This window comes from Sinocyclocheilus anshuiensis, unplaced genomic scaffold, assembly GCF_001515605.1.
Source record: "Sinocyclocheilus anshuiensis isolate Anshui unplaced genomic scaffold, SAMN03320099.WGS_v1.1 scaffold2285, whole genome shotgun sequence".
NCBI classification, from domain to species: domain Eukaryota; kingdom Metazoa; phylum Chordata; class Actinopteri; order Cypriniformes; family Cyprinidae; genus Sinocyclocheilus; species Sinocyclocheilus anshuiensis.
In genome coordinates this window covers 12,230-27,712 of record NW_015552762.1, presented here as the reverse complement: position 1 = coordinate 27,712, position 15,483 = coordinate 12,230, and the positions used below count along the sequence as shown (strand labels likewise).

Sequence of the window (15,483 nt, the reverse complement as noted above, 5' to 3'; positions counted from 1 at the left end):
GGGGGGGGGGGGGGGGGGGTGCAATTGCTGTAAAATTACAAATAATCATCCAATAACTACGAATAACTGAATTTCATGCAAAAGTTTCTGCAGGCATTAAAAAAATTCTTAATTCATCCTTGCACAAATTAAGGCCTTAAAAATGTCTTAAATCAGAGCAGAAAGTCATGGCATTAAAGTTTGCGTGAACTGCAATAAAAATCAATATCTTCCTCAGTATTTTTGTTTTGTTGCAAATACAAATATCCAAATAGACTTAAATCAAGATACTGTACATTTACTTGAGATCCCAATTGAAGATATGAAGTGTTGTTTTCTGAGAAACTGAACAAAATTATATGAGTTTGTTTAAATCAAGAACAAATATCTGTCAGTTGGGGTATCAGAACTTATTTTCCTTTGAATTAATTAGATTTTTCTGATATTTGTCCTTGTTTTGATCATAAATCCACTTCATTTTGATCAGTTTCACAGAAAACGAGACTTCTTGTCTTATGTCATTTTGCCTCTCAAGTAAATGTATATTGATTTAAGGATTTTTACACATTTGCACTGAAAAACAAGACAACAATTCTGAGTAAGAACATTACTTTTTGCAGTGTGATCAGAAGGTACAGTAAACGTTGTTTCCATATTCTAGTGGTTGGGAAATAAAAAGTGATTGAGATCTGTTGGAAGATGTATTTTCGAAACTTTGAAGAATTGCTTATACAAGACAACATTTAGAGAACATATTGACATATTATGTTCCATTAATTTTAATCATTAAATAAATATTCTTTACTTGGTCTTAAAAAGTCTTAAATTAACCTTCATAAAACCTGCAGAAACCCTGTGTATATAAAAAAAATAAGTAGTAGAATTAGACTAGGGAATAATGTTTGCATTTATAATTAAGGCATTTAACATATGCTCTTATCTAGAGCCATTTACCAAACCTGCTGTAATATGCATGACTTTCATGATCAACAGATGGCAAGCATGCAATTCAGAACATTTCCTGCGAGGAAAGAAGCGCAATCTAAACACAAAATGTAAAAGCAGTCTGGTTTTCCTTTTGACTAAGCCACTGTTGTCTTATTCTCAATCCCTGTGATGTGTTGCTTCCACAGACCATATATAACCAGTGTAAGACTGATAATCAGGCCCACCTGGTGGCGATCAAAACTGTCAACCATGATAACTCCTCCAACTCTTCAGTATTTCCAACACAAAGGTAAACACGTTTGCTTTGGTCTAATGAATAGCACAAGGAAGAACTAAAGCCCTGAAGTGTGTTTAAACACTGTTGTACAAATAGTGCGAAGCCTTTTATGTTGAGTTAACACTGTTAATATGGTTATACATTAACTTTTCAACAACATTCCACCTTCTCCTGACTACAGGGTCCCAAAGATTTGCCAAAAGCCTTGGAGTTACATCCCAGATGGAATTCTGCCTGTGTTTTGGAGGGTGGTGTACTGGACCTCACAGTTCCTGACATGGTGCGAGAGAAATTGTCATTCCCCTGGTTCTTCACAATTAAGTGCAACAGTAGGGTTCTGTTAACAGAACTACCATGAGCTCTGATATTGCTAAATGATGTTTTAAACCACAGTAGTAAGATTAGATGCCATATTGAATTTAACACGGATGAAAACAAGGCTGTGAAGGGTAGACTAATGGTCTTTACGATGGCACGCACTGTATAAAGATCCTAGATCATATCATTTTCGCCAACTCACAACTTTTATTTTTTTCTGGAAGACATTTCATCAGTTGAACAATCGGTATGTTCTTTAACAACAGTACTATCGACTGAACGCATTTCTGTGCCTCACAGCCTCTTTTTTTTCTTTTTAGTCCAGTCAAAAATTAAATGTGGCGCTACTCTGACTAAGGTCTGCAAATTTTTTCACTTATTAAAAAGTAATTAATTGGAAATGGACATTACACCTAATTAGCTCAGCAGTGAATGCTAAATCCATTAAAGCATCGCAAATCATGCAATTAAGTATACAACTTAATATATACAATATTTATATATATTTAAATATTTTGCAGAAAATTTATTGCAAAAAAATTTTGCATTTTTATTATTATTTTTTAAGCCTACAATTATTAATTTAGTATTGCAATAGAATTTTGTTTCAAGGCTTCATGGAATAGTTCATCCTCCTATAAAATAATAAAAAAAAAAAATTGTATTTGTATTTAACCGGGAAGGTCCCATTGAAATACAACTCCACTACTGACAGTCTAGCATTAGTGACATGAAATCATTTCTGTTTTATGCCACTTTTTGTAATTACAAATTCAATGAGAGTTTTTGCTTTTACTGAATTGTAAATGATTTGAGAATGTCTTGTTTCCATGTGCGCAGGCTCTTGATTCCCTTCATGCAGTCATATGCACGTTCAGGAGGTTTCTCCATCTCAGGAAAGATAAAAACGGCTCTTATAGAAAACGCCATTTATTACGGCACATACCTGCTTATCTTCTGCTCCCTGCTCATCTACGTCGCCGTCACTCCGAAGTTGCATCTCTCCTGGTCTGTGTCCCGCCCTCATCTTTCGCTCTTCAAACAATCACAACACTCCTTTCATTTGTAGACCAATGCACATCTAACTTTTTTTACTCAAATGTGTTTTAAGGTCTGGCTTGCGGACGATCGGCATTACCGCCGCCAACACCTGGGGCTTGTTCCTGCTGGTGTTGTTGCTGGGATACGGCCTGGTGGAAATCCCGCGCACCTATTGGAGGGCATCGTGCCACGGGCAGCTGCTGGCAAAGACGTACTTTAAAGCAGCAAAACTGATGACGGAAAAAGCAGATGCCGAGGAAAACCTGGAAGACGTCATGGAGGTAAGAGATCATCGATTCTTTGATCAAAGTTCATGCATTATCTTATCAGTGCATACGTAATGTGTCCACACTTTTACAGGATGTCAGAACAGTCAATGAGACGATCAAATACAATCATCCTCTACGCAAATGCATTGACACTATTCTGAAAAAGGTAAGTTTAATGTAATCTACATCCTACTGACTGTGCATGTGTAAATATGGCGCATTAACACCCCCACGTCTTTGTCAGTGTCCTGTAGAATACCAAGAAAAGATGGGCAGGAACATGGACGATTATGAGGACTTCGATGACAAAGGAAACCCTTATCCTAGTAAAAAGAGTTTAGTCAAATTACATAAACAGGTAATAAAATCACTACAGCTATATAGAATGTTAATATAAATAATAATATATATAAAGCATATTCACTGACTAATGCATTTATAATAAATATTATTTAAAATTTAAATTTTTTAATTTAATTTAAAATGTATCATTTGAAAATTTAAATGTAATTATAAAATATAGTAAAAGACAATTTTATATAATTATAATATATAGTTATTATATTAATATCATTTAATATAAATAATTGATTTGTACTAAACATATACTTTTTAAAAATAAACAATTATTTGTATTAAAGTGCCCCTATTATGGATAATGAAAGGTTCATATTTTGGTTTTGGGAGTCCCCAACAACAGGTTGACATGCAAGGTCAAAAAAACGTTTTCATTGTCTTATAATATGCATTTATTTTTACCTTACTTGCTCAACGACTCCCAAACGATTCGCTCAACGATTCATTTTTCCAAACCCCTCCTTTGCGTGACGCTAATCTGCAGTGATTGGTCAGATTGGCCTCATTTTCATTTCATCACGTCTGTAATGCCTGATAAAGCGTTTGTGAGCGCAGTGCTGCTTTGTGTACAGCGTTACCGAGAAACCGCTATTATTACCGCTCCAAAAGCGGCACCTAGTGGCAAAGAATGAATTTGCATTTTCATTCAGACCAATGCTAAAAGACCAACAAGTGGGTGGGCAATATGCTAATGTTTCATGTTGACTTCAAGATGAAACGTCTTGGGATTCGTTTAAAAACGACTCGTTTCAATGATTCAGAGTGGACTCTTTCTTTTGAGAGACAATAACTTTATACACGGAGCACTTTCAGATTTAAAACTTTGCAGGATGTTTTCATTCACTTAGAGCTGTGTTACACACTGCATGAAAGGTAATTTTCAAAAATACATAATAGGGGCACTTTAAAATTATATCATGATTGACTTGTATTGTAATTGCATAGTAATAATATCTCCTGTCAGGTGATCTATGCTGTTCAGAGGCATAACCGTACACAAGTTCAGTGGCAGATTCTATTGGACAAGGCTTTTCACTTAGAGGACGTGGCCAAAAATGAGAGCAGCTCCACCCACAAGTTCGTTCACAGCTTCCCTTCTGCTGAACCGCCTGGGTGGATCAGCAAGTACCTGTACACGCCCACTGTGGGTGAGAAAACCTGTGAATACATTTCTGTTCTTAATACAATAACACCTTTAAAGCACGAGGGCCTGTTAACAATGAGCGCGCATACAAAGAAGACTTTAAAACAATGCATTCCTGTTGACCCATTCACACCCATTTTTGTCTTTTTTTAATGCCTAGAAAAAGTGCTTTATTATGAAAAGGTCTTTAGGAGAGCATTGTTTCAATTTAAAATGTTTTTCACCCTTGTTTTCAGTGTGGGTGAGAAATACACCTGTATTCCAGCAGTTAAGTGTCATAAGTATATCAGTCATGTATATCTGTGCACCAGGACTAACTGGAACCCATTTTTAAAGCTCAAAAAAAAAAATTCTATGCAAGCATATGAATGCAAACACTTTAATTTTATGTGCTGTTCTGAAATGTGTCCAAAATAAATTTTTAATGGAAAGCGAATGCACATTCTCAGTGTTGTCACAAGGGCTGCTATTACAAACGTTATCACAAACTTTCTTCTACAGTCAGTGTTCTCTTTCAGATCAAATATTAACATGTTGAAAAAACATTTAGGCTTTTCCAGGCCTGTAAATCACAATTTTACATTTTCAAAAATGAAAATTCTGTCACAATTTATTCACCTTCAAGTTGTTCCAAACCTGTATGAGTTACTTTGTTCTGTTGAACATAAAAGAAGATATTGAAGAATGTTAGTAACCAAACAGTTGCCGGTAGCCATTGACTTCCATAGTAGGGGAAAAAAATTAAGACTTTCACCGCTATTTATTTGTGTTTGCTCACTTCAATCTTGTCCAATCTTTTCTTCAACCCATGTTTTACTTAGGTGGCTTCATTAAACAAAGAGTTTGTATTAAACCAGACTGTTGCACAAAAACACACAAGTCTAGTGAGATTGCAACATTTGTGGAACAGTCTTTTGCCGAATGCTGACAGAAATACCAATAGTTTTATCATCAAATGTCAAGCCACTTTGAAAAGACTCTGGAATGGTTGCTTCATTTCAGCACACACGACTTATGTCACCTACCCGTGACCTTACAACACAAAGAGAAGAAGTTGGTTGTCTGGTCGAGGCCATTTTTTTAAGAATGGATGTCAATGGAGGAGAGGCTTCACTACGCAGAATAAACTGCTTTTGTGGGAAAACAGCTTATCGTTTAATGAATCAACAGCCTATATAATATGTTCAACACGTTTACAATTAAACATTCATTTTGGATTGATCTGTTTTTTTTTTTGAAAAGTTATGTTTTTTTAAGACACAGTCACAGACATTTTTGCGACAGGTAGGATTCAGTTTATGGTACTTCTCATTCATTTCCATGGCATCCGCCAATGGTATTTGACTGTTGCACAACTGACAGAATTCAATGAAGTTAGGGCTGTGATGTGATTGGTTATCAGGGCCCAAGTTGGCTGTTACACTTTTTTTCAATGGTAGAGCTTGCTATCTCCCAATAATAAGACCATCTCTGGATGGAAGTCTGTGGGATTTTTGCCTCTTTTGTCATCCAGCGTCTCGTCAACAAGCCAGACAATTTGAGGTGTCAATAATGTCTGAAGCACAAACATTGCACAGTTGTATATTTAGCGTTTGAGGTTTGTTCAAATCACTAACCTTGAGTAATAAATGTTGTAAATAAGCAGTTTGAATATGTCGTAACCTCGTGCATCTCTCTCTGTGTCCTGTAGAGTGGTACTGGGAGTGTGTTTTCCGCCGGTGGTGTTATCGCGTGCTGGCTGTGGTTTTGTGCGTGTTCTCTGCAGCCGTGGTCTGGTCTGAATGCACCTTCTTCAGCACACAGCCCGTTCTGTCTCTCTTCGCCGTCTTCATCCAGCTCGCAGAGAGAGACTACAACTATGTTTACATAGAGGTGAGGAAACACAAGTGCAATTACACACATGTACTGGAGAAGGCTGCATATGGCCAATCAGAAAACTGCATACTGCCGTTAACACAGCTAAAGGCTGAAGCCAGGGTCCAAAATTAACACCAAGATGAAAATTTATATACATATACAATTACAATGAACAGCCATCCAATGCAGTTAACAGTGTTTGTAGCAAGAGCTTATTTGCAACACTAGTCTCTAGAAAGGCTTTAATAAACTACAAAAATAAAACCCTAAAACATACTGAAACTGTAAAAAAGTGCTATATAAATAAATGAAATTTTAGGCATTCTAGATCAAATTTGGATACTAATTATCCATCGAGGTAAAAGTTTGAAGAAAAGCTGGGGCCTGTACCATGAAGCCGGTTTAGCTGGCTAGCCAGGTAAGTTTCAGTTTAGTTTGCACCAATCCTGGGTTTTAAGTACCATGAAAGTGGCTTGGCTTTTAGTAGTGTTCATCACCATAGTAACTTACATTCCACAGCTAACCTGCTCCGGGGCAGGTTATGTTCTGGTTTAGAAAAGATTGGAAAATTGACCAATCAGCTTCAAGCAAAGTGACACATGTCTGACACAATAAAGCCACTCCCCCAGTATCTCTTGCTCCAAATTAAAGGACGCTATATAGTAAAACATTTTTAAAGATAAAATTGTCTGATTTTTAGAGATGATTATTTTTTTTATAATTATTTGATATGATTTATATAATTATTATACCCTTAATCTGTTACACAAGCTAGCTTAGTTCAATAGTAATTAAGATTTTATTTTAAATTAATATAAACATATAGATAATATGCGATATAAATAAGTTTTAGAATCAATAGCTTTAAACATGACTATATATGATGTTTTCTTTAGGTTTCCCTCTTTCATGGATAGATCGTTTCATCTTGTAAATGTGTTTAAATTCTTCATATTGTTCAAACTTTTAATCTTTGGTAGTGAATCGCACTGACTCTCTCACGAGAAGTGAATCACAGTTTCAAGGCATGTGATTGGCTGTTCATTACTGATGTCACTCTTTCGTGTGCACGTGCCCCATTACCTCAGGATCAAGCCTGAGTTGACAGAGAAAGTTGATGATCAGCTTCATGGTACCAGCAAAGCCAGATTGGACTGGTTTGGTTTTGTCAACTCAAAACTAATCCTGTAACCCTGAGTTTGTTCAGCCACCATCATGGTACAGGCCCCAGGTTTTTACTTGAACTTGGTGATTTGCGCGTATTAATTTCTGTACTTAATCTCAAACTGAAACTTTGTTTGTAAACCATTTTACTTTCATAATAACTCATTTGATCTAATCGCAACAGGCCTGTAAATGATCACTGGGGCTGGATGATATTTGTGTTTTTTTCCCAGCTTTTTATTCAAAGTTTAGTTTCAAAACTTTGATCTGAAATTGTTTTTAAAAAAAATGGTTTTCCAATAAGAATATAATTGTACTTTTATGCTTCTAAAATTTACATACATATATTTATATGTGTGTGTGTGTGTGTGTGCTATGAAGAAAGGTTTTGATCCACTTCAAATGTTGACTACTATATATATATATATATATAAATTTGAAAAAAAAAATTATATTAAATATATAATGTATGAAATATATAATATTATTTTAATTATTACAAATAGTATATTATATAATTATATAAAATTATATATATATGAAATGTTCGCAAACCATTTTACTAAGTGAATCAGAAACAGAATTCAACAATAAAAAACATGTTAACAACAGGACTATTGGGAATTAATGGTAAAATATGACTTGGGGTTAAAAAACTGAAACCTGTGCATTGTTATTTTGTCTTTGTCCACTAGATGGCGTGTTTTGTCACCATATTTTTCTTGTGTTACTGCGTGTACTCCACTGTGTTCCGGATCCGAGTCTTTAACTACTATTATCTGGCCCCACACCACCAGACGGATGCCTACAGTCTGCAGTTCAGCGGCATGTACGAAACACCATGTGACTCTTACAAAAAAAATCTGCGGCTTGTTTTGATTAGTTGCTGTATCAGTAATCCTCATATAATTCTGATTGCTGTGCAGGTTGTTTTGTCGTTTGACCCCTCCGCTGTGTCTGAACTTTCTGGGTGTGATTCACATGGATTCCACCATCTCCCATCAGACGAGACAGCCGACAGCGTACACTTCAGTAAGTCACACACCACCCTCACGGAAAAAATATGATCACATTTCTGTAAAATTAGCATCAGTAAGTAATGCACCAATAAGGATTAAATTAAGCAACATTTAGAACTAATCAAGCATTGAAAAAGCTGTGTTGCACCACTTAATTTTAAACACAGATGAACAAAGATTAGAATTCTAACCTGTGATTAAAACCTTCATGTACAGGTCAATTTAATTGTAGGCTATTTTTATTATTATTATTATTATTTAAACCTCCTCACCTGCAATTTTAAAGTTAATCTCTAGCAGATTCAAATGAAATAATGTGTAATATAGTGTAATATATCTTTAAGAAAATGAATTGGCCACCCAAAAGACAATAGTGTTATTATTTAGTTCAAGTCAGTTCAGTTAATTTCAATAACTGTGTAAAGTTCATCAGTTGTGATATAAAAAAGTTTATTCAGCATATCACCCAGCTGTACTGATTCTTATGGCCACATAATCTCTCTCTATCTCTTTGTGTTAGATAATGGGATCCATGCAGGTTCTCTCATTTATCGCAAATGGATTTTATATTTATTATCCTATGCTCATCGTTTTGCTCTGCATTGCAACTTACTTCAGGTGAGATTTCACTCCAACACAGATTCTCACAAAGTTGGCTTTTATATAATATAGAGACTGTTGTTGGCAGGCTGTTAGCTCTTTGTTTTTGCTCTTGTTGTTCTAGTCTGGGCACACGCTGTCTGAATTTGCTGGGCTTTCAGCAGTTCGTGGGTGAGAATGATCTGACCTCTGACCTGGTGGACGAAGGACGGGAACTCATCCGGAGAGGTACTACAGACACCGGCCCTTCATTCAAACTCTCATCAGTTCTATGTTAATACATTTTAATCATTGATAAGATCATTTTAGCAGATATACACTTAAAATTACATTAAATGTTTTGTCAATTATTTGATCTAATTGTAACATTCCTAAGAATGACTGTAAATTATTTCTAGGACTGGATAATATTGCTGAATTACATATGTCAGCATTTTTCAGTCTTTTATTCAAAGTATATCTTCATATATTCATTGGATCTGAAATGGCAACAATTTTTTTTTTTTCAGAATATCATTTAAAATTGATTAATATATTTATTTTGTAATTAACAATGTTTTTAGTATATATACACGTATAGAAGGCCTTAAATGATTATTTATTCTTTTACTCATTTATTCATGTTTCCTGTTGTCAGTAAATAAAATATAACTGTTTCATTAACTTGTGCATTAATTCATTATTTGACTGAAAATTGAGATGTATTCACCTTGGCTGTGTTTGTCTAGTGTGTAGTCATGCATAGCTATGGTATATGACAAAAACAATTTTGCTTGTTTTACTATATATATATATATATATATATATGTATACACACACATACACACTCTACTAATATATATATATATATATATATATTTAATTATTATTTTTTTTTAATATATATAATTTTATTATTACTTAACTGACATTATTGGCAAAAAATGAATTAAATTTGAGCAGATATACACTTAAACAGCTACTATTGCACACTTTACTGTCACATATTATGCATGACTTTTTAAGGTTTTGACGTAAATGAAAGGTTACTAGCTATTTAAAAAACCTCTTCAGTCATGCCCTACCACATTTCAATGGTGCTACATCACATGTTCATCTTACAGTTGCTCTAAAAGTTGCTCTTGTTTTCAGAAAGAAGAAAACGGCAGAGAACAGAGGACGGAGAGAGCAGACGGAGAGTGAGTTTGTTTCTGGCTAAACTGCCTCAAAACTATTGATGAGAATAGATGCACTTATGTAATCACTGATGCCTGTCTGAACCCTGTTCATCACGTCTCTGTCTGTCAGGAATGGAGGGAACGCTATAGTGAACAGAGGGAAAGATACGGCGGGAGAAACAGAAGTGCGTACTCGGAGCTGAAGGAGACGGACGGCTCCGGCACAGACACTGGCAGAGGTGAAGAGGATTCACACGGTCACAAAACACTCCTGCAAAACGCTTTGAGCAATAATTGAGCTCTTGGTCAGATGTGATGAAGAGCATTGAGTTCAAACACAGTTAATATTCAGTAATATTATTGATTTAACTGCACTGACACTGATAGATGAGAGCAAAATTTTAACAGAATTGAGCTGACACTAACAACATTGACACTGTTATAAACCGAATTGAATCAACATTGAACTGACTTGAGCTGAATAAAGGCACTATTGTCTTCAGTAGAGCTACTTATAGATGAATTGAAGTGGTTTCATGATTGACTTATCTTAGAGCTGATATTACTTTAATAATTGATTAATTTTACACTATTAACACTGTTGTTTTCCTGTTTATTAACGTGAATCTGCTTTGAAACCATCTGTATTGTATAAAGCGCTATATAAATGAATGTGACTTGACTTGTGTGTGTGCAGCTCAGTCCCGGAGAGATCGAAGCGACAAAGCCGAGTTACTACAGGATGTTGAACCGTTAGACTTCACTGGAGAAGAACCGCTGGAAACAGATAACAGGAGGTCTGTATCTTTATATCTATAAGATAATTGCATTACTGTCAGTTAATATTATTTAATTTTTATTTTGTTCTTTAATTCATACCAGTCTTCTTACCCAAGTACAAGAGAAAGAAAGGATGGTGCCAACAGTTTTGATTTTTTTTTCTTAAAATTTGAATTACATCATATTTACACACGTGTGTGTATATATATATATATATATATATATATATATATGCACTCTTTTAATATTTACTGCATAATTAATTAACACAGGTAAATACATTTTGTGATGAATTAGTTATGTGTAAATACAGTAGACGTTTCTTCAGACATTACTGATCCAGTGTTAACTGACGATAAATATTGCATTTACATGTATTTACTTAGCAGAAGCTACCTGTATATAAAAATGATTAAGGAATAAGTTAAAGGGAACACAATATGTCAATATGGTCTCTAAATATAAATGTCAAAGTGAACACAATGAGTTGTATTAGCAGCACTTTAAAGTTTAAAAATACAACTTCCAACCAATCTCCATTACTTTTTAATTCGTTTAACAAAAACAAAACAAAAAAACAGCTAGAAAAAAAACTAGACTATAGAAATAACTTTGTAGTACCTTCTAATCACAGTGCACAAAATTATGTTCTTCCTCAGTATTTTTGTCATTTTTCAGTGCAAATGTTTAAAAATACTTGAATCAAGATAGATGCAACTATGATATATGATAAGAGGTCTTGTTTTCTGAGAAATAGATCAAAATGGAGTGAATTTACGAAAGTTCAAATATCTGCCAATGGGCTCAGAAAAATCAGCTTAATTCAAACGGTAAAACAAGTCCTAGCTTATTGACAGATATTTGTTCTTGTTTTAAGCGTAAACTCACTTAAACTCACTTCATTTTGTTCAGTTTCTCAAAATTTCTTCATATCATCATTTTGCATCTCAAGTAAATGTACTGTATCTTGATTTAAGGATGTTTAGGTATTTGTATTGGAAACCAAGACAAAAAAACTGACAAATATATTCATTTTTGCAATGAATGCAACATTTAATGCCATGACTTTATAAATGTAAGACTTTCTGCTCTAATTTAAGACCCGCAGAAACCTTGGAATAAAAAGAAACCTTTTGGAAATTAGGCTGGAAATTTTCCAGGTTTACATTGGACTTGTGTCTCTGCAGGTCCGCTGGAGGACATTACCTCTCGACCTCTGCATCTCGCGCACGCATCTTTGATGATGTTTAAGAACAAGGAGAACGATGAAGGGAAACTGTTTGCACTTTTTAATCTTCACACTCTTCCTGAAGTGTCCAGTGAGGGTCTGCAGCTTCAGCGCATAAAGTGTTTTGTGTGTGTGTGTTGTCCTTACCTTCCATTGCCCCTTTATTTACTTCCAGATGAAGCCAAAACAGCAAGCACCACATTCACAGCTGTAGTTCAGTGAAGGTGCTGCATCTTCAGAGCAGCGATGGTTGGTTTTCATGTAGAGGATCATTATCATGTGGCTGAAAAGGGAAAGAAAAGGGTCACGTTAGTTTTCGTTAGAAGTCTAATTTGAAGTTTAAAGATTTTTTTAAAGATTGTATTTACTGAATGCATGAAGAAGGGATTTTTTTGGTCACCCAGATTTATGAGGTCTCACTGGGTCCTGACCTGTGTGCCCTGCTTTGACCTCTGACCTTTCACCCTACTGTTTATGACCAGTAAATGACCTACAGGAAATACTTTTGTTTGACTATTTTGTTTAATCATTCATTATTTAACAGATCAGACTTTAAAGTTACAGGCGAGATGATTCATAATGTTTCATTTTGGCTATTCAGCTCTTGTATTGTACTGTAAACTTCAAATCTCTTTGATCAAACGGTGAAAGATGTCTGAATGCATATAACATCAATACTGTTTTGCTTTTTAATTTATGTTCTATTTATTATGATTGTCCCTGAATTAATATTAAATAACTGCTTAGTGCTACTAACATGTTGAAGGATGATTTGAGCTTTTTTGGGGGGTTGACACACATCTGTAGCAGCTGTTTTAATTCTTTTCTGTTTTGTGTTCTTGTTTGTTTTCATTTCCTCAATACCTCAAATAAAAATTCCTGAGATCTTAATTATATTTCTGTACAGTTGTGTACAACGGAGTGAGACAAAAAAAAAGGTCTTGACATTCAATGCTACTCAGTGACAGATTTGGCTGTTCACACCAACCATAACTGAGAGTTTGAACTGAAGAAAAAGGATACAGGTCTGTCTTCTGTTTTTTGGCATTTTTTCTTCTTGATTAAAAAAAAAAAAATGAAGGTAAATCGCTAACTTAGACAAACACTGGCAAAATAATCAGTAGAGAATATTGCAAAATTTAAAAAAATCTTTAGAAGTAGAAAGAGCAGAGATCATTTTTATGGTATGGACCATAAAACCACACACTACTTAAAAACAGTAAGTCAAATACAGAAAAATATGAGGTATGCAATGTAGAACATTTAAACGTTGAAAGACATGAAGTGAAAGTGTTATTAAAACTGGAGGGGAAATTAAGGTTAGCCTACTAAACAATGATACAAAGTTTTATAAATAGCTAAATAATATGTGTTGCATTACTTTTCGAAAAGAAACCGGACTGGACAGGAGACTGTAATATCCTGCTGAAAACCAGAAAAAAAAAGTTTGTGAATTTTGTTGTTGTTGTTGTTTATGTCATTAGTTGGAGCATAAGAAACAAATGTAGAGAAATCAGTTTTGAAAAAAAAAATATTTTATTCATATTTTATTCTATGTCCTTTGTAGAGGATGCCAGGACGAAGTTATTGAAAAAAATAATATATAGACATGAATAGGCATGTATAGGCAAAAAGTTGTATTTTTTTTTACCAGTGAGTTTTTAGGTTTCAGGCTATTTTTAGCCAAACTTTGTACAAAGATGATTCTCAACTATGTTATGAAAGCTATAACAGAATGATTTGATATACTACTGTACTTTATGGTATATGTGTGTAAAATGTCCATGGTATTCCCATTCTCTACAATGTATCTATACACTGCATCTAATTTGCATAATAATGTGTTCTTGGGGCAAACCATAATGAGAAAACAAGTGTAATAATGAGAGTAATAACTTAGCAACAGAATATCTCATATTTCATAGGAATATTGATCTATAATTTATTTCCCTATTGACTTGTTGTGTTTCTCCAAAATCCCTGATTAACTTGCTGTTTGTCCTGGTGTCCTCTACAGAAGACATGGAGGAAAATTATGCCCCGTTTCATAACAAAAAGCCATATTCCGATTTGAAACCCCATAACATTTTTCTGAGATGTTTGTTTACGACAAGCAATTGGAAAATTGGCCAGATTGAAATGATAATTACAAAACATTATCATATTTCCCTAAAAGAGTGCTAGATTTGATCATTCTGTCAATGTCAGTCATATTTAAAGACCAAGGAGAGGGAGTGTTTATGATCAAACCTCCCAACATTTGATATCCTTAAAAAGCCCTGAATGTGCTCTGAACAGGACACCCAGACTTCAAACTGTGGCATGTAGGCTCTCAGAGAAATTCATTCAAATATAATGTCCTCAGAGGACAAAAGTCTATGCCTGGGTCGCAGGAGGATATAATGCACTGAAGAACAGCAGGTGGCAGTACTGCAACAAATCGGATGCCAACTGCCGTAAAACCCCGACGAAGAAGAAGAAGAAGCGCGCTCAGATCGTTTGAAAAACCGCGGGAAACGGACGACACGCACTTTCTCCTGCTTCGTTTAAACTTTCAACTCACATAAGGTAACATTTTAACACAAAATATATACAATATATAACATTTACAAATTCCCCCAGAGAGTTTTCTGCAGTTTCTTTCCTAATAATATATGTTTGAACATGAATAGACAAAAAAAAAATGCTGTAAATGGGAGTAAAAGCTTGTTGTGGCTGTTATCTGTGAAGAAAAGAAAGAAAGAAACTTACACCTTCGTTAAGTTATTACTCTCAGGTGTTTGGATCAGTGCTGTTTTATGTGTCTGCTGAAGAGGAGAATATTATTGGATGCACTGTATAAAAAATTGGTAAAATACCGGCAGCTGTAACTTTACCGTAAAAAAAATATATGCTATCAACATTTATTATCTGATATAATGTTAATATACCAACCTATTAAAGTACTAATATCTGTTTTGTACCAATGAAATACACTGATAACCTCCAAAAACAGGTGATGAGAAAGTCACATGATGAAAACTTTTCCACAAGCTGAGGGAAATACCAGAGGCTCTAGACTCACACGATTTGGTCGCTTTTTTTATTTGTATTTTTTACATTTACATTTAGTCATTTAGCAGATGCTTTTATTTAGCCTAACGCAGTACACGTAGCAAGGTGTGTATATATATATATATATATATTATACACACACACACAAAGAAAAACAAGTAGATAGAATAGAAAAAATAGAAAGCTAGTTTTTTTTTTGTTTTGTTTGTTTGTTTGTTTTGTAAATACAAAAAGAAGATAAATAGATAAAGTAGAATTAAAATAGAATAGAAAGTGCTAGAGTTAGAGGGT

At 34.5% G+C, this 15,483-nt stretch overlaps 2 protein-coding genes across 3 annotated transcripts in view; both read left to right on the top strand.

Annotated features, from left to right (window-relative positions):
- The window catches only part of lmbrd2a (LMBR1 domain containing 2a), a 14,645-nt gene extending 1,619 nt beyond the window's left edge, over positions 1-13,026 (top strand). The window contains exons 3-18 of the mRNA XM_016459612.1: positions 1,113-1,216; positions 1,386-1,484; positions 2,363-2,530; positions 2,634-2,844; positions 2,924-2,998; positions 3,077-3,190; positions 4,154-4,337; positions 6,024-6,205; positions 8,050-8,183; positions 8,281-8,386; positions 8,894-8,991; positions 9,098-9,201; positions 10,105-10,151; positions 10,261-10,369; positions 10,828-10,927; positions 12,098-13,026. Coding sequence (XP_016315098.1) covers positions 1,113-1,216; positions 1,386-1,484; positions 2,363-2,530; positions 2,634-2,844; positions 2,924-2,998; positions 3,077-3,190; positions 4,154-4,337; positions 6,024-6,205; positions 8,050-8,183; positions 8,281-8,386; positions 8,894-8,991; positions 9,098-9,201; positions 10,105-10,151; positions 10,261-10,369; positions 10,828-10,927; positions 12,098-12,161 — 1,899 coding nt within the window. The 3' untranslated portion in view covers positions 12,162-13,026. The remainder of the gene's footprint in view (positions 1-1,112; positions 1,217-1,385; positions 1,485-2,362; positions 2,531-2,633; positions 2,845-2,923; positions 2,999-3,076; positions 3,191-4,153; positions 4,338-6,023; positions 6,206-8,049; positions 8,184-8,280; positions 8,387-8,893; positions 8,992-9,097; positions 9,202-10,104; positions 10,152-10,260; positions 10,370-10,827; positions 10,928-12,097) is intronic.
- A 1,567-nt stretch (positions 13,027-14,593) lies between these two features.
- The window catches only part of fam111.2 (family with sequence similarity 111.2), a 7,719-nt gene continuing 6,829 nt past the window's right edge, over positions 14,594-15,483 (top strand). For both annotated transcript variants that reach the window (XM_016459601.1, XM_016459600.1), the window contains exon 1: positions 14,594-14,706. The gene's annotated coding sequence lies outside the window, so the exon portion shown is untranslated. The remainder of the gene's footprint in view (positions 14,707-15,483) is intronic.